Source organism: Dermatophagoides pteronyssinus, unplaced genomic scaffold (genome assembly GCF_027571235.1).
Source record: "Dermatophagoides pteronyssinus isolate colony J.1.1.1.1 unplaced genomic scaffold, Derpt_VIB-CSIC_2022.12 sq0007, whole genome shotgun sequence".
NCBI lineage: Eukaryota > Metazoa > Arthropoda > Arachnida > Sarcoptiformes > Pyroglyphidae > Dermatophagoides > Dermatophagoides pteronyssinus.
Genome location: NW_027461531.1, coordinates 1,576,950 through 1,601,647, shown reverse-complemented (window position 1 = coordinate 1,601,647; position 24,698 = coordinate 1,576,950). Strand labels below are relative to the sequence as shown.

At 31.4% G+C, this 24,698-nt stretch overlaps 4 protein-coding genes across 10 annotated transcripts in view; 2 read left to right on the top strand and 2 right to left on the bottom strand.

Annotated features, from left to right (window-relative positions):
- Positions 1 to 111: 111 nt before the first annotated feature.
- Positions 112 to 7,214, top strand: brm (ATP-dependent helicase brm). 3 transcript variants are annotated; one of them, XM_075820537.1, is made up of 7 exons: positions 112 to 316; positions 392 to 547; positions 596 to 3,440; positions 3,491 to 4,728; positions 4,797 to 5,202; positions 5,261 to 5,883; positions 5,947 to 7,214. In XM_075820537.1, exons 3-7 carry the CDS (start codon positions 635 to 637, stop codon positions 6,103 to 6,105), a joined length of 5,232 nt encoding a protein of 1,743 aa, XP_075676652.1. In that variant the 5' UTR covers positions 112 to 316; positions 392 to 547; positions 596 to 634; the 3' UTR covers positions 6,106 to 7,214. The 3 variants fall into 3 exon arrangements, with proteins under 3 accessions (XP_075676652.1, XP_075676653.1, XP_027202088.1); XM_075820538.1 differs by having other exon boundaries at positions 112 to 547; positions 601 to 3,440; XM_027346287.2 differs by having other exon boundaries at positions 112 to 547.
- LOC113796043 (uncharacterized) lies at positions 7,119 to 8,345 on the bottom strand. The gene has a single exon (XM_027346288.2). The coding sequence runs from the start codon at positions 8,312 to 8,314 to the stop codon at positions 7,211 to 7,213; it is 1,104 nt and encodes a 367-aa protein (XP_027202089.1). The 5' UTR covers positions 8,315 to 8,345; the 3' UTR covers positions 7,119 to 7,210.
- Positions 8,346 to 8,354: 9 nt separating this feature from the next.
- On the top strand, positions 8,355 to 9,981 carry LOC113796048 (RCC1 and BTB domain-containing protein 1-like). Its single transcript, XM_027346293.2, has one exon. The coding sequence runs from the start codon at positions 8,488 to 8,490 to the stop codon at positions 9,952 to 9,954; it is 1,467 nt and encodes a 488-aa protein (XP_027202094.2). The 5' UTR covers positions 8,355 to 8,487; the 3' UTR covers positions 9,955 to 9,981.
- Positions 9,982 to 11,148: 1,167 nt separating this feature from the next.
- LOC113796039 (uncharacterized) overlaps positions 11,149 to 24,698 on the bottom strand; it is a 30,804-nt gene continuing 17,254 nt past the window's right edge. For 2 of the 5 annotated variants that reach the window (XM_075820541.1, XM_075820539.1), the window contains exons 2-10: positions 17,423 to 17,535; positions 16,141 to 17,333; positions 15,460 to 15,480; positions 15,190 to 15,377; positions 14,455 to 14,720; positions 13,706 to 14,393; positions 13,414 to 13,480; positions 12,276 to 12,313; positions 11,149 to 12,180 (exon numbers count right to left, since the gene is read on the bottom strand). In XM_075820541.1, the coding sequence (XP_075676656.1) occupies positions 11,236 to 12,180; positions 12,276 to 12,313; positions 13,414 to 13,480; positions 13,706 to 14,393; positions 14,455 to 14,720; positions 15,190 to 15,377; positions 15,460 to 15,480; positions 16,141 to 16,672 (2,745 nt within the window). In that variant the 5' untranslated portion in view covers positions 16,673 to 17,333; positions 17,423 to 17,535 and the 3' untranslated portion in view covers positions 11,149 to 11,235. Of the gene's footprint in view, positions 12,181 to 12,275; positions 12,314 to 13,413; positions 13,481 to 13,705; positions 14,394 to 14,454; positions 14,721 to 15,189; positions 15,378 to 15,459; positions 15,481 to 16,140; positions 17,536 to 24,698 lie in introns of all 5 variants that reach the window. The other 3 variants (XM_075820542.1, XM_075820540.1, XM_027346285.2) reach the window with 2 other exon arrangements.

Below are 24,698 nucleotides of genomic sequence, written 5' to 3'. Positions count from 1 at the left end.
CTTTCACACGCTTACAAACGTGTTCGATCAGTCATGATCCACACAATAAAGAGCCATTTTTCAATCTTTTTGAAAGAAAAAAAAACAATTTCTTAATCAAAATCGGTTTTTGATTTCTTTTCGCTCCATTCGTGAAATGCATAAATTTTGTAAATTTGATTTATTTATCTGATCAAATATATTTTTTTTTGGATATATCATCAGAATTATCGGAATTGTTTTCGATAAAATGATACGTCGTTTAATGACGGACAACTGACGAAGCAAACAAAAGATTTAGCTCAACATATTTTTTTTTTGGAGGGGATCATTTGCAGTGAGTATAATTGTGTTTCTCGGCTTTTTTCGTCAATAGTGAGGTTGAAACTTTTTAAATTTTTGATTTGGATAGCATATTTCTATCTTTTGGGACTATTATCCTTTCATAGTAAGAAATCTGCGAATACTCATCATTGTCAGATCGATTCGGTGGTCGTATATCGGTGTGTGTGTATGTGTGTTTATTGGAAACATCATACAATATCCGTTATTATTGACATTTCATTCGGTATGTGATGTAATTAGGTCTTTCTAATTCTCATTAAATTTTTTCTAGAATAGTTATATGTTTATAGTTAATTGATTGATTTAAAAAATGGATGAAAATTCAAATGGTTCTCAGGGTGCACCGCCTGTCTCATCACAATCTGGTGTACCGCAGCAACAACCACAACCTACACAACCATCTCCTGGACCTTCTCCATCATCGATTCCTGCTTCTTCGCAACAACAGATAATACCACATCATGTTAATGCAGGAATGATGCCACCCCCACAACCTGGACAACATCCCCATCAATCGTTACCCCCACCTCACATGCAACAAATTCCTCATGGTATGAATCATGGACCACAACAATCGCACACACCTCCTCAACAGCCATATTCCATGGCACCACCAACGCATCAACCACAACAGCATCATCCTTATGGCCCATCACCTCAACAAACTTGGTTGCCACCCCCTCCTAACTCGGCTATGGCGCCATCTCCTCAGCATCGTAACATAAATCATCATGGCGTATTAGGTCCTCAACCTCCGATTCAAGGAAAACCTATGCCGCCAATAGCTGGATCGCCACAACAACCTGGTCCGCCTCAGCAACAACCTTCATCATCGCCATCTCCGCATGGAAATTACTCCACACCACCACCTCAAGGTGGAACTGGAGGATATAGTTATCCTGGGCAACATATCACCAATGGAGAATATGTACAATCACCCCAACAAGGTGGTGCTGGTAATTATCCTGCACCTATCACTGGTTACGGTGGAATACCGAATCCTGATGCAAAATTTGCACCTCATCAATTACATCAATTACGTCATCAAATTATGGCATATCGATGCTTGGCACGTAATCAGCCAATACCTGATCATGTTAGTATTGCTTTGCAACATTCAGGAAAACGTTCCATACAATTCTCTCCTCAATCACAAATGCATCAACAGCAGCAACAACATGGTGGATGGCCGCGTCAACCAGTTCCATCCACACCCGATTTAATGCATCATCAACAGCAACAACAACAAAGACCACAAACTCCACAGCAACAAGGTCCACCTAATCAAATTGCACCATCATCAGGCAGTTATAACATGAATGGCGGACCAATGCCGATTAAATCAACGGGTATGGTGCCGTCGCAAATGAATGGTCCACCTGGATCAGCGATTGTTCCTTCTGTCGGTTCTGGTTCAATGATGAATGGTGGCACTGGAATGATAGCAGGTCCTGAACAGCAACAACAAGTTGTTCATCATGGTCATCATTCTGGATCACATCAATTTCCACCGCATTGGCGACCAGGGGCAACAACAAATGGTCAACCGCCTCCCCAAGTCCATCAGCCACCAGCTATGAATGAACGTGATATGAATACTTATCATGCTATGGCATCACAGCTTCAACAGCCTAAGCTAACTCGTGTAACTCCAGTGGCCAAGCCAGCTGGTCTGGATCCAATTGAATTGAAAAAAGAACGCGAAAGCTGTATTGCTCAACGTATTGCACATCGTGTGCAAGAATTGCAAAACTTACCCGGAAATATGTCGGAAGATCTGCGTATGAAAGCTATGATCGAATATCGAGCTTTGCGATTGTTAAATTTTCAAAAGCAATTGCGTGCCGATGTAATTGCTTGTATGCGTCGTGACACAACACTTGAAACTGGACAAAATCCAAAGCTATATCGTAAGCCTAAACGTATTGGCCTTCGAGAAGCCAGAATCACTGAAAAATTGGAAAAACAACAAAAACTTGAGCAAGAACGACGTCGCAAACAAAAGCATCAAGAATATATTAGTGCTATTCTGCAACATGCCAAAGATTTCAAAGAATATCATCGTAATATTCAGGCCAAGATCGGTCGGGTCAATAAAGCTGTGGCCGTTTATCATGCAAACACAGAACGTGAACAGAAAAAAGAACAAGAACGAATTGAAAAAGAACGTATGCGACGTTTAATGGCTGAAGATGAAGAAGGTTATCGAAAACTGATCGATCAAAAGAAAGATAAAAGATTGGCATTTTTATTATCTCAAACTGATGAATATATTCGTAATCTCACTGAAATGGTACGACAACATAAGGAAGAGCAAAGAAGAAGAGGTAAAGAGCGACGCAAAGTTCGAAGAAAGAAGAAGAAGAATGGTGTCGAAGGTGAAAATAATAAGGAAAATAAAGATGGAACGAAAAATTTACCGGATGGTGCTATTGATGAAAATAGTCAAAGTGGGGAACTTCGTGTCAATGTTATCGAAACTGAATCTGGCAAATTACTGACCGGGCAAGATGCACCATTAGCTTCTGAATTAGATCAATGGCTTCAAGAACATTCCGGATGGAGTGTTGCACCTAAATGCGAAAGACAACCGGGCGAAAGTGCTGATGGTGGCGGTGATTCGGAATCCGAATATGAAGAAGCCACCGAATCTGAAACTGATGATGATGAAAAATCGAATCAAGATTCTCAGAATAAAAATAATGGCGATGGTGAAAATAGTTCTACAGCAACATCCAATCCAACTCCTCAGATTTCTCCTGAAGATGATGAATACAAGGGTGGTGATGATCAAATTAATTATTATAATATTGCTCATGGTATTCGCGAACGTGTCACCGAACAATCATCATTGTTACGTAATGGTCAATTGAAAGAATATCAGATTCGTGGTCTCGAATGGTTGGTCTCATTATATAATAATAATTTGAATGGCATACTTGCTGATGAAATGGGTCTGGGTAAAACCATCCAAACAATTGGATTGATCACATATCTTATCGAAAAAAAACGTAACAATGGTCCATATCTAATTATTGTGCCATTATCGACAATGTCAAATTGGATGTTAGAATTTGATCGTTGGGCTCCTACAGTCATCAAAATCGCCTATAAAGGTAGGAAATTTCAGTCCTTTTAATTGTTTTGTTAAAATTTGTTTTTTTAGGTTCACCCGGAAATCGTAGAGATTTATGTGTTAATTTGAAATCAAACAAATTCAATGTATTATTGACTACTTATGAATACATCATCAAAGACAAAGCGGTACTAGCTAAGATAAAATGGAAGTACATGATTATTGATGAAGGACATCGTATGAAGAATCATCATTGTAAATTGACACAAATTTTGAATACACATTATACCGCTCCTCATCGAATTCTGTTGACCGGAACACCATTGCAAAACAAGCTGCCGGAATTATGGGCATTATTGAATTTCCTTTTGCCTTCAATCTTTAAGTCATGTAATACATTTGAACAGTGGTTCAATGCACCGTTCGCAACTACTGGTGAAAAAGTTGAATTGAATGAAGAAGAAACCATTTTGATTATTCGTCGTCTTCATAAAGTATTACGTCCATTTTTACTACGACGTTTGAAGAAAGAGGTAGAATCACAATTACCCGATAAAGTTGAATATGTAGTCAAGTGTGATATGAGCGCACTTCAACGTTATTTATATCGCCATATGCAAAGTAAAGGCGTCCTTTTGACCGATGGATCTGAAAAAGATAAAAAAGGTCGCGGTGGAACCCGTACATTGATGAACAGCATCATGCAACTGAGAAAAATTTGCAATCATCCATTTATGTTTCAACAAATTGAAGAATCTTATGCCGAACATTTGGGCTTAAATGATCGTATTGTATCTGGTCCTGATCTTTATCGTGCTGCTGGAAAATTTGAACTTCTTGACCGTATCCTACCTAAATTCCGTGCTACTAATCATCGCGTTCTTCTTTTCTGTCAGATGACTACTGCTATGACAATTTTGGAAGATTATTTTAATTATCGTTCTTATCAATATTTAAGATTGGATGGTACAACCAAAGCTGAGGATCGTGGTGCCCTGCTAAGTAAATTTAATGCACCTGGTTCTGAGTATTTTGTTTTTCTTCTGTCCACTCGTGCTGGAGGTTTGGGTTTGAATTTACAGGCCGCTGATACTGTCATTATTTTCGATTCAGATTGGAATCCACATCAAGATCTTCAAGCTCAAGATCGTGCCCATCGTATTGGTCAAAAGAATGAAGTACGTGTATTGCGTTTGGTAACTGTAAATTCAGTTGAAGAACGTATTTTAGCTGCAGCTAAATATAAATTAAATCTTGATGAAAAAGTCATCCAAGCTGGCATGTTTGATCAAAAATCTACTGGTTCAGAGAGAAAACAATTTCTTCAGGTTTGCTCATAATCATCATTTAATTTATTCATAATTTAAAGTTTTTATTTCATGAATTCATTTTACAGGCAATTTTGCAACAAGATGATGGCGATGAGGAAGATGATGAGAATGAAGTTCCTGATGATGAGACTATCAATCAAATGATCGCTCGTACAGAAGATGAATTTGAATTGTTTCAAAAGATGGATTTGGATCGTCGCCGTGAAGAGGCCCGAAATATAAAGCGTAAACCGCGATTAATGGAAGAATCTGAACTGCCATCATGGCTGTTGAAAGATGATTTTGAAGTTGAACGTTTGGCAAATGAAGAAGAAGAAGATAAACTATTCGGTCGAGGCTCCCGACAACGAAAAGAAGTTGATTATTCTGATTCACTCACTGAACGCCAATGGTTAAAAGCCATCGAAGATGGTAACTATGATGAAATCGAATTCCATACTGGCATTAAATCAAAACGACGCAAATCAAAAAGTGAATATTTTTAAATATGTTTACAATAAAAAAATTATCAATTTATTCTCCTCGATAGGTGGCAAACGACGTCGAATCGATGATGACGATGATGATGACGATGAAGAAGATGATGAAAAACCTAAAAAGAAACGTGGTCGTCCAAGCCTTGAGAAAAATCCTCCGAACCCGCCTAATTTAATGAACAAAATGCGACGAATTATTCATGAAATTGTGAACTTTAAAGTTCCAGATCCAGAAGCTTCTCCACACCCAGAAGATGTGGAAGATAGTGAAAACAAAGATAAAAATAATGAATCTGGTATGGCCTATCGTCATATTGCCGATGCATTTTTAGAACTTCCATCCAGAAAAGAATTGCCAGATTATTATGAACTTATTCGGCGACCATTAGATATTAAAAAAATTCGTTCGCGTATCAATAATCATAAATACCGTTCGTTAGAAGAACTTCGCGAAGATTTTATTCAAATGTGCCAGAATGCACAAATTTATAACATGGAACAATCACAGATATATGAAGATTCGCTAATGTTGCAGAAAATATACGATGGAGTTGCCGAAAAAGTTGAAACCAAAGAAGCAGCGGCCGCAGCAGCAGCTGCCTCTGTTAGTGCTGGAGCATCCGGTGCCAACACGACCGGTGGTGACACCGATCAAGGTTATGATGACGACGATATGGTAAGTTTTTTAGCTTTAAAATATGTTTGCATTAGTAATTAAATCCTTCTATTCAATTGATAGATCGATGAATCCGATGAAGATGAAGATGACGATGATTTGCCTAAGAAAAAGAAGAAAACATCATCCACTGGTCGTACACAGGGTAGGCCAGGAAGACAAGCCAAAACGAATTCTAAACGTTACATATCCGATGATGATTCGGATGATACTGACGAATAATGTGTTTTTATTGTAAATTGTTTAAAGAATTTATTCATTAGATAAAAAAATGCCTCATCTATCTTTGAATTCATTTTTATTTGCCTATATTATTTCCTTTCATTTTCATATGTAATCATGAATCGCTTTCTAAGACAAAAAAAAAAATAAATAGTCTAGGAAAACATTGCTAGAATTTATCGATTGTGTGCTTTCTAAAAAAATAAATTTATCTTTAATCATTTTATATTTTGTAATATACTATCTAATTAAATACATTTTTCCAAACGTACTTATCTTGTATCTAAGAAAACTAAATACGCAGCATTTTTACAATATTTTTCCATTGTTGTTTTTAGATAGATTATTAATCTATGAGTTTGTTTTCATGTAGGAAAGCGCTTTTTTATCAACCAAAAATGCAATTTTTCATTTTGTTCGTTATTGTATTGTTTTCATTTGTTTTCACAGAACGATTGATGGTTCGAGCTGATGAAAACATGAGCAAAATATTCAATCGTTATCAATCAATTATTTTGACCCAAAAAGCTGAATTCATAAGGAAAGCAATTAAACCTTCCTGCCGAATGATGATGAATCCTGTATTGGACTCATGTATGGCTGAATTCAAAGTTATGGTGAATTTTACGACAACAAATCTCTACAGTGATGATCACCGTGATGATTTACGCGAACATTATGAGCGATCATTCTGCTATGCTGCATGTCAGTATAATGATTGTGTATTGAAATCCATCCAAAGAATCAGTGAATATTTACTGGATTTTTGTACCGAGACTGATGTTTTATGTTCACGATCGATTCTGAATGGAATGAATATGCACTTTGAAACTCGAAATTCATCGGATAATATTATGAAATGGTCAAATCACCTATGTTCACAAACTGAATGCAAACATTTTGCATTTAATCGCAACTTTTTTACTTTGTTGATTTCATCCCTTGCTTTAATTACAACGTTATTAGCATTATTGATTTCGTCTTATTTTTTCTATATAAGTCGAAAACGTCAATTAAAATTTCGATTCGACCCCAGAGAATCGACAACTTTAATGAGCATGATTAATTAAACAATACATTTTAATAAATAATACAAATTACATTTTCAACATTCTAATCCATTATTCTTTGCAAAAATTCTCGAATTTTTCAATTCATTTTCAAATCGTTCTTGTAATACCGAATTTGTTTGATAAAGTGGAATGAATTTTTCGGTCATCCATTGATACATCCATCTCTCATCCGAATCCAGTGATCGTTTCCCGTCTGAATCCCGCTCAATCAATTGCCGATAATATTCAGGCACATAATATTTACCACTATTGATGCTTACTATATTAGGATATCGAATGCCCCGTAAACAATATAGTTCCCATAGCTCTTTCTCATTTCGACCGGATGGTAATGAAAGATTGAAATTTTGCTGCCATACTTCTGGATGTTCGCAATCACGTCCAATTTTTTTCGCATACAAGAATGCTAATGATATTTGTTTATTTCTTATCGATTTTAGTCCATCACTGTTATTCAAAAAACGGTGGTATATCCGAACAAATCCATCAATAATAGATGTATCCGATAAGGTCACATTTGTTTGATTTTTAATCATTATGAATTGTTGATACAGATCAATAGAATGTGGCCAACAATCTTCATCATATAAAATTGGATATTGAGATTCATCAACACAATAATGATAAAATAATGATGAATCATCTTGTTGATAACAATTTGAAATATTTAAGGAATTTAACTGTAAATGTTTTAACCATTTAAGATCGGAACTCATTAAAATAAGATGTTCATCATCATCTGAAGTATTAGCTTTATGACGAATGTATTCGACACTTGTTCTGATAATTTGATCCATGTGAATCCAGGAATCATCTGAAAATCGATCAGGCACGGAGTTTGTAGATATAATCAATGGCTTGAGTATGAATGAATGAATTATGAATAGCAATAAAATCAAAACTAATGCTCCTAATAATGAGAATATGATTCGATCTTTTTGATTCTTTTTCTTATCAAAAGAAAAGAGATCATAATCTCTGTGGATTACGGATACGGCATTTCTTTTCATCCTTGGGAGAGGTCGTGGCGGAATTACGGCCAATTCCAAGGATGATTCAGAGGATTGACGATCATTTGAAGAATTTGATTTTTTTTCCATAGTTTTTGATGTCTTATAATGAATACATTCACTCATGATGAAAATCTTTTTTTTGATTGCAAATGCGCATCCTCTTCTATTTCAACCATTATTTCAAAACAGTATTCTATGCCAAGCTTAAAATAGTAAAATTCAACTGTTGCTCATATCATTCTATTTATTTGAGAATATAATATTCTTTTATTCTTCAACACTATGAACCATAATGAATGTCTAATGTTCTTTCATTCTTCTTTATGTGCAACCAAACATATGATTTAGGATTATGGAGAATTCTGAGACGAATATCTCCAGAATTTCTTGCAAATTTATCCAAGTTTTATCTTTATGGAATGATTGGTGGTTCAACATTATTGTTCACACGAGACAATCGAGTGTTTGCTTATGGATTCAATGGAAATGGTCGATTAGGTGTTGGTCACTTTCGGTTAGATGTTTCTGGACAACCGGAAGAGATTGAAGAACTCCGAAATGTAAAAATTTTTTCTGTAGCTGGAGCTGATTTTATAGTAGCACTTGTTGAAGATGACAATACTCATAAATGTTACTTGCTGACCTGGGGTTCAAATAACCATGGACAATTGGGCATTGGTGATCAAGAAGATCGATGTCAACCAATTCGAATCCATAGTATAAACTATAATATCGATAAAGTGGAATGCAGTCAGACTCATGTGATGGCCATTGATTGTCAAAAACATTGCTGGTGTTGGGGCGATAATCGATTCGGACAAGTGGATGGAAACATAACAAATATATGTTATTGTTCACCGAAATTAATCCGCTTTCAAGATGATTCAAAAATTATTGATATCGCCTGCTGTGAAACTGCATCGTTAGCTTTGACTGAACATAATTTTCTTTACATATGGGGCAAACTTGATAATTGTATTGTTTCTCGGCCACTTCGAATCGATTTGATGAATAATATGCGAGTTAAAAAATTATTGGGCATGTCGAAAGCATTTGCCGTACTTACTTATGATTGCCGGGTCATTTTAATACGGCAAAAAAAGGAACGTTACAACCGTAATCTATTCCAACAAATGATACAATTTTTGACAAAATGTCTTGACGAATCGTTGCCTTGTTCCGTGATTGACATTTATGGATCACTAACATATGATACGTGTAATTTTATACTGTTAACCGAAACTGGTTGTTGTTTTGTTTGGGATATGATCAAATCGAATGCAATTCGAACAAGCATGACATCAATACCTGACGTCGCTGCTCTTCACACATGTTATTATACAAATATTCATGCGGAAATTCCTCCGGAATTGGTTACGAATGGTTCACTAATACTTTTGGGCACATTTAATAATGAATTTCAATCCGACTTATGCATTAAAACTTATACATATTCTCATTTTGTGCGAAAAATATTTGTACAGCAAAGAAAACTCGAAGAACATTCAGAATATCTTCGTCAGTTATGTCTTAATCGAATCGAAGATGATAGTGAAGAGGCATGTGGCAGAAGATTAATCATTCGCCGCCACACCTATCTGATTGTTTATGCTTATGTTCGCTATATTTATACTGGCATCTTACGCATCGATCCGCTTTATACAGCTGAGCTTTATGATTTTGCTCATGAATTCGAAGACAATCAGTTGATACAACTGATTCCAGAATTTTTGTATCATCAAACAAATCTTTGTTCATTTTAAAAATAAATTTATTTCTGATACTGTCAAGCTACTACTTTTTGTCTGTATCTTTTTCGTCGCCGAAGACTTTTGGCTTAATTTTTTAGATTTTATTTTGTCATTTGACTGTCGTTGAGTCACATTATCGGTATTGGTCAATGATGAATTTTTGTTTAACTTTATTTTTTCACTTGATTGTCGTTTAGTTTCCTTATCGGTATGATTGCTCGAAGACGATTTCTTTTTAATGATTGATGATTTGCTTTTTTTAATGCTTTCGTTTGACGATGAATTTTTCAAATTATCATTTTGCTTTTTATTAAGGACCATACGAAATCCGATTCGACTGATCCACCAAAAAAAAATTAACAGGAAGAATATGAACGTAAATGATACTATATATAGAATATTCGACCAAAATCCCATACGATTGGATAAATAACTGCATTCTTTGGTATTAAAAGCTACCTCAATTAATACGATATTACAAAGTTCTTCGATCATGCAATAGTGTTCTTTTAAATTACACCAAGCTGAAATGCGTTTCCACTCTTTTTTTGAGCACTTTATAGCCAGACAATAACATACGAGGGCTTGGCTACAACATTTGGCGACTTGTGTTTGCTCTTTACCGGCAAGCCATTTTAGGCGTTCACCATAACAAGCTTTTATTACTGGATCCATTGGAAAATAAGTTATACTCATGTTACTTTGTTCCATGACTATCATTTTTGTTAACCATAATAGGTTAATCAAAATGGTAAACAGTACAACTCTCATTGTAAGTACTCGACAATTTTATTCTACTTGTGTAGAATTTATATAGTGAATTTTTAAAAATTATATAATTTAATTATTTGAATTTCAAATTCGATTGAATATTGATTTATCAAATTTTTTTCCAAATCAGTCATAATTATTTGTTGTAAAACAGAAAGGAAAAAATGAAAAAAATATTATAACAAAGAGAACTATGAATCATAAGAAACGATACATAAGATAACAAAAAAAAGGTAATGTTGTTCCAAAATAATAATAATAAAATGTGAGTTCGCAATATATTAATAATAATTTCATAGCAATGAAGAGTTAAAAATTTACAGGAAACAAACATTATCCTTATTCATTTTTAGTTTTGTATACACAGATAAATAGATTCTATGAACAATGATTGAACACATAATTTTTTGTCAAATGTGGATAACCATTACAGAATTTCTCTAAATATAAATCATTTATTTATATAAATTTTGTCATCAAGATTTAAACAATTATCAATCAAATTGAACAGGTTTTTCATTATTAACATGTTTTTTGGCTAAAACCTGTGTTAGGTCGATGATTTGTCCGTATAGGTGTTTGTGACTGTTGACTGTTAAGTGATGTGTTACTATTTGCTAAAGATTCTTTATTGGTTATATGTTGTGAACTGCGTAGATAATTAGCATAGCGTCGCATTTGTCCGAATTCAGTCGTTGATCTAGGTATCATTGAACGTTGTGTGTATTGGGTCTTGCCATTGTTCAATGTTTGCTGGCGTAATTGTTGCTGTTTTATGTATGTTGAAAGTTCCTGAGATGATGGTGATATGCTGATTATGGAACTGGTTGATCGTAGTAATTGTTTAGATGATTGCGATCCAGCATCACAAATCATCATTGGCAATCGTGACCGCAAGTTTTGTCGTAATATGGGAATTTTAGTTTGTGAGGATAATGGTGCAATATTGGTAAGTATAGGGCTAGTTGCTAATGATGAATTGTATGAGAGTTCTGGACTATCAGCTACATATGATGATGAAACTGAATTACGACGACTGACAGGTGTCGAATGGATTGACATCATGCCAACATTTCTGCTATTTGTCGAATTGAATTTCTGCTGTCCGTAATTTGTCGATTTCAAAAAATCTGATGTTATCGACGATTTTCGTGCTGAGACTACATTATTTGAATTAGAGATGGGTGTTGTTTTTGTAGTCGTAGAAATGACTAGAGTATGTGTTGTACTTCCATTATTAGTATTATGAATACGATGACTATGATGGTGACGATTAGCACTGGTCGTTCTTGATTGGTAATTCATTCCCCCATTCGGGCCATTCATCTGGCTGGATTTTGTATCTAACGGAAGTAATTCATCAGGCAATATTTGTTGATTCGGGTCACCACCATGACGTGCAAGAAAATGGCTTAGCGTTGTCCATCCACCACCGACACGAACCATCACATGACGAGCTTTTAGTAGCTATGAATGATGTGGAGAAATTGACATACATAGAAAGATTGAAAAAAAGGCAAGTTAATTAAATTAATCAAGCTTAGAATACGAGAATAACTTACCCGAACAAAAACAATTCGATTGGCAATTTTGTATTTACCTATATAAGATTTAAAAAAACAATAAATAATAAATACATGGATAACAATACACAATGTAATTTTATGAATAGACTTAATTAATTTTAAAAACAAAAACAAAAAACTCGTTTCATTCGAACAAATGACACCAGCATAAAAGTGGAAATATTCAATGATGTCTTTCGTCTACAGGAGACAAAACATAATTGCTTTATTGTGAACAAAACATCAAATGAGAAGTAAAAATAAAATAATTTAGTGAAAAATTGTCATCAATTCAGTGCTTATATACAAAATTAATAAGTCATTTACCGTATCATGATAATCATAATAGTACTGACAGCAGTTTGTGGGAATCAGATCATCAGAAAAAAACAACATAATCATTATGTTGTACATATCGAATGAAAACTGAATCAGCTTAAATGTTGAACCTATCAGTTATCATCTGAAAGCTACGTCGTTCGTGTCCATAATCATAATCATCATTAATATCATGATGTGATTAGCCTTAGAACAATGTAAGACATATTTTTTTCCGTTTGACACATTAAGGATACAAGATATTCAGTGTGAGATTTTTTTATTTTGGACATATGAGATAAAAAAAATGATAATGTGAATTATCTCGATTATGTATATGTCAACCATTTTCCCTCAAACATTACCCTTTTCCCTTCATCTTTGACACATTTGATGTTTGATATAAAGGTTAAAATTTTTTAAATTAATAAACTTTTCTCTCATAAAGGTTGGAGATCACCGCAATAAACATCAAAAATAATGGATTTTGTTGCCATATTGAAAACTCCAGCAAAACTTATTAATAAATTTTTAGTGAACTCATGATCTATGCCTCCAATTCTAATAGTGATGAATGAAGTCCAAACATCTAACTAATCAACGAACTAAACATTCATTAATAGCTTTTCGATAATTAAGATAATGATAGCCTTTAGCCGTAACTGTTTATATCTTTTCCAGTATTACCAAAAAATCCTACAATATGATTGATACAACGTTTTATCAATGTATTGTGTATAAAGGCAGAAAAATAGCCGAATATTATATAAGTTATGTATTGAAAAGATTGAAAGAAAAGAACTTTAGTCAAACGTACCTTCGGAAAGTCTTTGTACACCTTGACGAGCTTCTTTCCCATAATAAGTTTTGGCAATTTGCATAACCTAAATATGATGATGGAATGAAAAATAGCAGAAAAATAAAGTAAATGATTAGATAAATGAATCAAATATTAATGATGACATGTTATACAAAAGATTATTTTAAAGCATGAATGCGTGAGAAATGTTAATTAATAATAACGGCACATGTAAAATTAATCACAAAGAACGTTGAATAGGCATGTTTCATACATGTTTTATGTTCTATATTTCAGATAATGTGATTACCTTATGATCTAGTTCAGAGGTCATTGGCGTAGGTGTCGATGAACAAGTTGATGATGTTTCGGTTGTACAACCACCATGATCACCAAAATATGTAGCAGATGCTGCTGAACTCGATGCTGAACTCAGCACAGAATTCGAACTAGGTGATCTTGGCAATACAGAATCGGAATGATTAGATGATGAATAAGAACAGCCAGAATCAGCATCAACAAATCCAACATCTTTTGAATCATTTTGAGCAGAAATAAGAGTGATATCTTCATCATCATCTTGACATTCTCTGTTGATTGACTCGTTAGAATGTTGATTGACTAGCGCTAACGAAGTTGTACGGATATTTGTCGAATCAATGGAATCGATATCATCTCGTTGAGTAGCTGGATCATTTTCATCATCGGGCCATAACTGTCGGCAAATATTTTTAGAATTATGTTGAGCAGTTCTGGATCGTAATGCAGCTGGCTTATTTGGAATTTCAGGCTTTCGGAATTTGTTTCGATTGTCATTGTCAATTACTTCGGCTTGTTTCTGTATTTGAAGTTCACGTTCGATTTCACGATCAATTTCTTGTTCCAACTCGACTAAACCGGGCGCGGGACTGAATGAATACTTAGTACATGCTATTCGTGCCACTTCTAATATGCAAAGAACAACGTTCCGTTGATTTACATTAGATACAAGATCCTCACTAATGAAAAAAGAAACAATTTTACAAACAAAATATCGATCTGATCAAGCAAAAAACTTACGTTTCAAATAGGACAGCATCTTTCACACCAAACCTACGGCACCATTCAAGAAAATTACTAACATTATCTCTAGCAAAAAATGTATGTGGCTTAGCATTTTCCCAGCATTTCATATGATGAGCACTTAAAAATCCTATAGAATTAAACATTGGCTGTGAACCCGTAACATTTCCATTACCAATCGGTAATGAACATCGCCGATTTAATGAATTTGTCGCACCAATATTTTGCGAATGGCCATTAATCTTGTTCATTGTGATGAGTTCCTGTTTAGTGAAAAAATATTGAAAAATGACAGATCATTTTTATTTTGACTAGTGTTTTTGTTTTGGTAAGAACAATAAATTAGATTTCTATGCAAAAAAAATCTCATAATCATGATAACTGTGTTTTGGTTGATCAATCAAGCTTGTATCTATGAAAAGTTTATCTAGAATTATGTTCAATGCTCATTTCCTGATACCTACTATCTTATTATGAAACATAACAAAAAACCTGAAAATATTCATGCCTGACAATGAATTCCTGCTGTTTACTAAAAATTAATATATAAACAATAAAGGAATGTCGAATCATTGATTTGTCTTATGTTTTTTTGATTTTGTATATAAAGTCGTCTCAATAATGACTAGTCGAAGCAATTTCGAAAGTGTTTGATAAAATCTGTAAAATTGTACAGGTTTCTGGGCAAAGAAAAATTATAGGAAAATCAGTGTTGCGATGACAAATACAAACCTTGGTGACTGATTGAGATCCATTCAATATTCGTCCGGTATCGGTAATTGGTGCATCATCAATCATGTTCCCTTCAGATTGATGTTTCGCACAGATTTGATCTTCAATCACACGTATCAATTTACACACAAGCACACCATTCTCTAGACGTTCCATAAAATTATCTATGTTGATTGATTCGTCTAAATCTTTTAAATTCGAATCACAAGAAAATTTAAAATTATTTACAAATTGGTAAAGTATTATCAATAATAATTGATTGATACTTACTAAGGATACGATTAAGCCAATCTTTTAATTGAAGAAAAAAAATTTAATAAAAATCGTTAATAAAAATAGCGCTCTAGTGATTAAACGGTTATTGGCCAATTATAAGTTATCGAAATCATCATTATCATCATATAATTAATGTACATCAAATCATTATCAATTCATTCAAATTTTTTCCAATCTATTCACAATTTTTCATTTTTAAGCTTAAAATTGTCTATAATTTGAATATATTTTTATTTGAATGATCAATAATGATCACTTCTAGCAAAATTGTTTACCATCTTTTGGACTGGCAATTAAACTAAATGGCAAATATGATTAGAATTGAATAAATTAAACGTTTCATTTTCGTTTTCATTTTCGACTTTCGAAGAAATTACATAGCTCATAATAATTGCTGGTCTGATCTATTTTTGGATCGATTCCGGATGAGTTTTTATTTTATTTGGAAAAAAATGAGTAAAATTAGCTATTAAAAAACCTAATAAACGATGGATGCATTGAACAATTAAAAATTACTAAGTTGATAGAAACACTTTGGTCTGAAGAAAAAACTTTTTTTTTTTAAATTGAAGAAATTTCATTTATTGATATTGTAACTATAGAACATTATCAAAACTTTTAATCGTAAATGGCCAGTACGAACAATTAAGATGAACGATTGTCAAAACAACTTACCGGCAACATCTTCTTTGAGTGGAATCAAACTGTCCATCTGTAATTTGGCGATATAATCCAGATAATCTTTGTCGGTTGTCAATTCAGACATAGTTGTTGCTGAACAATCAGAAGATTTTCGTGAAATAGGTACCGTATTTGTTGTCATGAAATTATCATCGTGTTTAAGTATTGAAGCCGAACGATGTCTATGTGATGATGAAGACGAGCCATTATGATGGCGGCGACGACTGTGACGATATGAACTACGTTCGATTAATCGACTGGTCAACGTGTTTATGTCCTGATCATTATTTTCATCTCTTTGTGAAATGGCAGGTGGTTGTTGCATTAATGTAGATGTAGGTGAATTGATGTCAACTAAATGATCATTCGATGTCGTTATAACATCATCGATGTTGGTAGATTGCTCAACACCGGCTTCATCGTCATTATCCTTAAAAATAGTTGGCATTTGTTGTTGGTCATGTTGATGATTGTTGCCATTCATGGTACACGATGACAACGATGATAATAATGGTGATGATGGCATTTTTAGTGGTTGAGGTATGTATGAGTTAATTTAAAAAAAATTCCGTAGAAAAAATGAACAAAATAAAAATCGTGGCAAATTAAAAGAAAGTTGGTATAAATCAGATGATCCAACTTTGTCATTGAAAAATGGGCAATATAAGATTTTGTCGAAGAGTTATGGCTTCCTTTGCGATATGGAAACGTTACAATATGGTTGAATGTGGCAGAGTATTCATCACACAACAATTAAAAATGATGTCAAAATATCTCCGATATAAAGAACGATGTTCATTTGTAAACACAATTTAGTGTCATATTAATTCACATCAAATAAAGCAACAACAACAAAAATATATAAAATAACTTTCAGTTGTTAAGAAATGTTGAAGAATTGTTTGTGGCTTGTTTGTCCAATAATCTTTTAAACAAAACAAAAAAAAATCATTTGTCGTGTGCCACATATATCTCATTTCGCTATTTATCTTGTTCTTTTATTTTTTCTTCCTCGAATTTGTGCACAATGATGATGTTTAGATTTAGAATGATGATGGAACAATTTTCTTGTTGTCGAAGCGGCCGCCTGTAGAGAAATAGCCATTGGCCACACTTGTAATGATTATTCAATTTTGGTCACGCGTGTTTTAACCTGTATTTTCTGTATATTACTTAGTTTTTTTCATCTTCAAATAGTGATTGTGTTTATGGTCAAACAATGTTTATTATATACACAACATCATGTAACATTTAGTAAAACAAGGTAATATATTACCAATTTTGACGATATACCACTTATTCAAGCGTACACTTCCGTCCGTTTGCTTGTTATTCAATTGGTCGCGGTAAATTTAGCCATTCCAATTATAATCATCGAGACAAGCCTATCTGTAAATAAAATAAAGAAAATGATAAATAAACTGGTAAAAAAAGATTTTGTTTTTTTTTTTGTTATAATTATATTATTGAAAAAGAAAAAGTGAACATTGTTATCATTTTAATGAAAATTTTCAACGATGTTCAGTTACGAACAAAATTCTCAAATTTTTTTCGAAAACGTAAGAAAAAAATATTTTTGATTATCGATAATTTTTTCATCTGTTTGTGAGTTGCTATGAAAGTTTTGCTATTTTGAACATCAAGATCTAGGTGACAAGATTCAATACAGTGATAATTATTTTTAATTAAAATATATTCATTAATATTAATAAAGAGGGAAATTGTTAAACATTGGTGTAGTGAATCATAAATATTATATAAAGATGACAGGAAAATATTTGTCAATTTATTCTTTTAAAAAAAGGATTAAGCTAAATTAATATTTGATTGATTTGGCTAGCAATTATTGGTAATCGTTTTGGTAATCATTACTTTAATCATTACTATAATTATCATTACGAGAATTTTGGAAAAATTCTCAACTAATGATAGTCATTAGCTTCCAAAAGTAGCAGAATGATAACAATACAATTCTCTGCACCATAATCAATATTAAGCATCACCAGTTTAATCATTAATGGCAATAATCAAATGCATAGACAAACACAAACAAACATTATTAATTGTTTCGAAAATCATGTTTATCTTTCATGTTTTGGATTATTCGAATCGAGAATCTAAAATGTCACATTTTTTTGACACCATCACGATAAAGATGATGATGATGATGATGAGCATAATCATTAACAAAATAATTACCATCGTACTCTATGAAACTTTTTTCAAACATAGTTATATAGAATAATGGTTTGTTAGACGATAATAATCGTAATAATTAAAATGGCTACATTGCGTGACATTTTGTTGTCTATTACAGTATATTTTAATTGTTTTCATTATTTAAAATCATTCATAGAATCTTTAAGTGTCGTGGTGTAAATAGAGAGAAATGAGAAGAAAAGAACTCTCTCACATTTTTTTACTTTTCATTTTATAGATTTTGATTTGGGTGCATTATTTATTCAAATGGAACATCTAAATTAATAAAAATAACTAAGAAACAGAAAAAACAATAAGAAAATCTTTCGACCGATATTCGCGTTATGTGCATAAATGTGTGTCTATAATCATCATTGTGTCCATCCATGCATCCATTTTATCCATTCAGCTAACTATTACTATATTATATTGATGATGGTGATTGCAGTCATTAAGTTAGAAAACCTGACAATAAACAAACAATATGATGAGTATAATGATAAAGATTCATTACCATAAAAGTATATACAATTTGAATATATATGACAAACACAAACATAAACAGTAACAAAACAAAACAAACGATAATAACAATGAAATTCAAATGTGACAACCATGTTTGTTTCCGTTTCGTTGAAGTTTTAGGTCAATTTCAATAATGATGATAGCTATTAACGATGAAATTTACAATTGAATTTCATCCTCATATCAAGAACAATATTGACTTTTTTTTGCTGAAACTGAATTTTCCATTTATATTATTGATTTTATGAATATCAATTTCTAAAGAAAAAATCTCCAAAATCGATAAGTTTTTGGGATATTATTTGTTTATATTCAAATAAATTGAGATATATCTTCTTGTGTTTTCTTTCAAATTCAATTTGATGATGAAAAATTGGTAATGAAAAAGAAAGAGGTTTTTTCCTTTTCAATGATTAATGCCCGTAGGATGTATTCTTTATGTATGTGTGTGAGTATGTTATAGTGAAAAAGAATCCTGACGAATAATTTCGATTGCTTGGCATCACATTTTTCATCAACACATCAAGTTACATCATCATTTAATTAATAATTTAGCCAATCATCAGCTCTCTCTATCTTTGGCTGTTTTTCATCTAACATTTTTTAACCATCTTCATCAATTCGTTTCATGTGCCATTAAATAGTCATATATCAGATCAAGGTCTAATACATTCGGATAGAAGACATTTAGGCACTCATCATTTAGGGGTTTCAAAGATGAATACATTCATTAAAACAAATAAATGAAAAAAAATTCATTTGATGGCAATACAAACAACCGACCAACATTAATGATAATAATAATGAATACAAATGTTAAAAAACATCAAAAAACTGTGAAAGAAAGAGAAAAATGATTAAAAGTAGCCTGAAGGAAAACGATTGGATCGACATTTTTTTTGTTGCTCCGTTGCTTTGCCTTTTTCTGTCATTTTCAAAGGCCAAGATATACTGATGTGAATCTTTGCCGTTTTTTCAATTTTATTTATTACCAGCATTACTAGCTTCAATTTGATAATCAAAAAGATTTCATTCGTGTGTGAGTTAGTGGGACATATCGAGCAACAGAACAGGATTTATGATTGCTGTTTTGAAAACAAAAAAATTTGAATTGGGTTACTTTCTATCATTCAAATGGATGGTTTCTTTAATCACAAAGTACCTAAATAATTTTTTCTTTTCTAACTTTCTCTCATCATCATCATGGCATTAATTTCATAATCAGCTAACCGTAGATTTTTATTTCATTTTGACATTGCGTTATAAATGTCAAGTATAAGAATTGAAATCATATATGAACTTGTCAAAATAAAACAAAAAAAACAGAATAAAATTGAGCAATTTGGTTCAAAAAATTTGATCAACTTTAACATATGTTACTGATAGATAAATATAATATGCAAAAATAATGAATTAATGAAATAAGTATTGTGGCATGATATAAGACATCATGACATTGATATGATGTTTATTACTTATTCATAATGAAGAAAAAGCAACAACAATAACAACAAATTTTTAAAATGAATATAAAAATGTCTACTATTATTTTCAATATAACAATCATCATTATAAAGTGAAGGAATTTTTTTTTCTTAAAAAAGTCTTCTTTTTCTATCTATCTCTCTCTCCCTCTCTTTCGATAAAGAAAAATATGCATCACCATAGCCATAAAATGGGTTGACATTATTATTATTATTCGAGCGAATAGAATGAAGACATAGAAGAAATTTCAAATTCGTTTCATCCATATTTTTTTTTCATTGGCAATGGTGATGCATTCATCATAAAAATTTAGATGAAATTTTTTAAAATGCTCTATCACATAACTATCCTAACATATCTTACTATAATATGACGCCATTATACAACAATTGAATGTGGTTTATTGTAGTCATTAAATTGTCATCATCATTTTTGGTCATTATTGTTTGACAACTATATGTTTATAATTTAAGTAGTGTGTATTCCATATGGCAATTCCCGGTTAAATGATGATGATGATGATAGACAGAATAGATCATGAAGCATCCTATTCAACAAATAACCGGGGGTCTTAACGAAAAAAAATGTACAAAGAAAATTTTTCAAAATTCTTTCATCGTTAACAAATAAAAATTTTTCATGTGAAAAAAATAGTATGAAAAAAATCGAATCAATTGGTCAAAGCTATTAACCGTGATGTTGGTCGAACGGTAAAAAATTTCCCCGCACAAATCATGATGTGTGGATATGGTATACGATGATTGATTGGTCATTATTTTTGAAAAAATAAAATAAGAAATATAAATGGCATTGAAAATGATAATGAAGATAGTACAATTTTTTTCAATAAAATTCTTATCATATTACAATCTAATGGTTTATATTTCGGGTCAAAATAACAGGTCATAGTAGAAGAAAAGGGTTAGACTACATATACGATTCAAGATGTGACTGAAAAAATCTTTTCTTTTTTTGCTCAAATCTTTGATCATTATTGAAATTGAAAGGACAATCCAATTCGTAAAAAACATCATTTAAATTGAGTATTTCCTATGTAAATGTATTATATTAGTTATAACAAATGAAGAGAAAAAACATCAATATTTCCATTTTGTTAATCGAGATCGATAAAAAAAATCTAGCCACAAATAACATGGCAATCATGGTGAATGTAGATATAAAAACATCCACCAAAAACACAGACATCAACAATGTGTTGTCGATATTTTTTTTCTCTAATCAATATCAATTATTTGTAATATGATATGGTTACAATGATGATAATGACAAGCTTGATTTTTTCCAAGAAAAAAAAACATGCAAATATAAATCAAAAAAAAAAAAAAAATAATAATAACGAAAAAATTCAAGATAATTATAAAGATGATAATATACCGACAACAGTAACAAAATTACTGAAACTCTTTGATAATGTTGTACAAAACGTGATACTTAGAATCATTTGTTATCCGATTTTCAACAACAAAAAAAAAAAGAAAAGAAAAAAGAAAATGTGTGAGAACACAAATATTTTTGGTTTACGAACATGATGTTGATCAACTATAATAAGAATAATAATAATAATAATAATCTTCGACATATCAATCATCATTGTATTGAAATTATTATTACTTTCAATTAAATACAGTGAAAATTATTATTAAAAATTAATAAGTTTTTTGGCCAATGTATTTTCTTAATGACAATCTTAATAGAAACAATAATAACAGCCGTCTAGATAAATTTCAACGGAAATCATTGATTTATTTAGAGCAAACAAAAAAAATTATACATAGTGCTTAAAATAGAAGTGAATGCAAACACATCCAACGGATAAAATAATGTTTGAAAATCAATACAATCCGTAGGTAAAATAGATCAATTTTCGATAGTTGATTATTTTTGTTGTTGTTTTTGTTTTTCACACAACAAAATCATCGCCAATTTTAACTCATTTTAAGATAAATAGATAAAGTGATGTAAAATCAAACGAAAAAAATGATGAATTTATTTTTTTTCGGAAAAAAGTTCAGAAATCGACAGATCAAATAATTGAATCGATATAAGGGTAAATAATGAATAATAATAATAATAATAAATCGTAAAAAATTGAAAATTTTCTTCCTGAATGGATTTAATTTTCATTTCGTTTTGATCGTTGCATGTTTGATTGGATGATTGATCGATCGATTCGGTCGTTCAATTGTTTGGTTGGTTGATTGATTGATTGAACGATTTTTTTTTGATTTAATTTTCTTTATTTTTTTCGAATTAAAATATGTTCAATCAAAACAGTTTTTTCGTTTTTCGATATTATTATTTTTTTCATTTCCTATATGTTTTGATTTGAATTTTTCTTTTTTATACTCAAAAAATGCAAGAGTTTACCAATCATACACCTACGACTATATTTCAAACAATTGATTGAAAGATTTCAAAAATACAAGATCAATCCCATTTCCTTTGAATAGCTTTGAAATTTTAATATTAGAACTTTGTTCGATGATAAATTTGAAGAATAAAGATGCCGAATAAATAAACAGAAAAAAAAGAATTATTGACGTTATATCGTTATACTTTATATCCAGTTTTTGAGACAATTTTTAACGTCTACATATCATCGTTTTATCATTTCTGGCTGAAAGAACATCATATTACAAATAAAATGACTATATCAAATAATAGTAAAATAAAGTAATATTCGCCGGTTTCAACAGAAACATCATTGCAGTTTTGTTTTATTTTGTTTTCTATGGAAGAGAGTGATTGAGTGCAAATATTGTTGTTGTTGCTGATGTTGTTAATTTGATGCGGAACACTGAAAAGATCCCAATTCATCATCAATTATTTATTCACCATTGTAATCTTTTGAGCAAGTTTACATTTTCATTAAATTCAATTTCCTTTTCACTTCTCGTCATCATCATCATCATCTTTTAGTTTTAGTTTAATAAAAGATTGATGAAAAAATTCTTTTTTTCATCATCAAATATAATAAAAAAATAAATTTTAATGATAAATTTAAATACAAGATTGATTGCTTTTTACAATATGTTCTAGTAATATTATTTGATGTATTTTGGTGTGGAAATCATTAAAATTAAAATTAAAAAAATATGCAAATTTCATGCGAGAAAAAGAGCATAACGGAAAAGCAGAATGAATGAAAAAATAAAGAAACGAAATATGGATCTGATATCCGTTTATATTCTCGGCTCTCTGTTTTGTTGTTGTCACAACGACAAATTTTTCGATCGAAATTCATTAGAATAAAAATTCTAAGTATAGAATATGTTTGAGATCCAAGACCATTAATAAATATTGAACGACGAGAAAAACATTAAAAAAACGAAATTCAAATCTATTTGACAAGAGATTTCATTTTTTTTCTATGTACATAATTGATGTTTGTTGTAGGATAATGTAAACTCAAACAAAAACATACATACATAATTTAGAAACAAGAAATTCTTACCACACGCAATAATTGACTAAAACAAATAAATATTTAGAGAGGAAAAAAATTACATATGAAATTTTCGTGTCAAACATGATTACCATCATTTTCATTTATTGAAAAAAAACGAATCATCAAAAACGAAAATTGATTTGAAATGAAACAAAAAAAAAAATGCTCTATTTTCAGGATTTAGTAATGAAAATAAAATGGAGGGAAAAAATTCGTGAATTGTGTTTTGCTCCTTTGAATCTAACCGTTTTGCCATTTGGCAAAATTGATTGAGATGATTTGAACTTTTTTTCCCTAATCATTTTGCCTTTAATATTTTTATCCTTTTTTTGGAAAGATAATTTTGGACATTTGAAAGTTTATAATCAAATTGATGATTGTTCTAGATTTTTGTTGTTTTTGTTCAGATGTGTGAATAAGTAACATTACATAGGTGTGTTTTTTTTGGAAAGCATTTATATCTGGTTATTTTTTTCTCATTGCTGATCATGATGATGATGATGATAATGATGAGATACAAAAATGGGATAAGTTCTTGGTCTTAATTTTTTTTTTGTTCATCATTCCAATGTGAGTGTTTAAATCAATCTATCTATTTATTTCTATATATTTCGAATGTGTATTTGACATGTTTTTGAGATTATGATCATTAGAATTGAATACAAATCAGAAAGAAAAATCAGAAAAAAAGAAATAATTTTCCATTGCCACTAAATACTCTTAAATATTTTTTCTTTGATGATCATGTATGACAATTACTGACCACCAATGATGATGATGATTGTTATATGTTGGTGATTATTATTATCATCGTCATAATCATACAAAAATGTCCAGCATAAATATTTTTCCTTTCAGGAAACGATTATTTGAT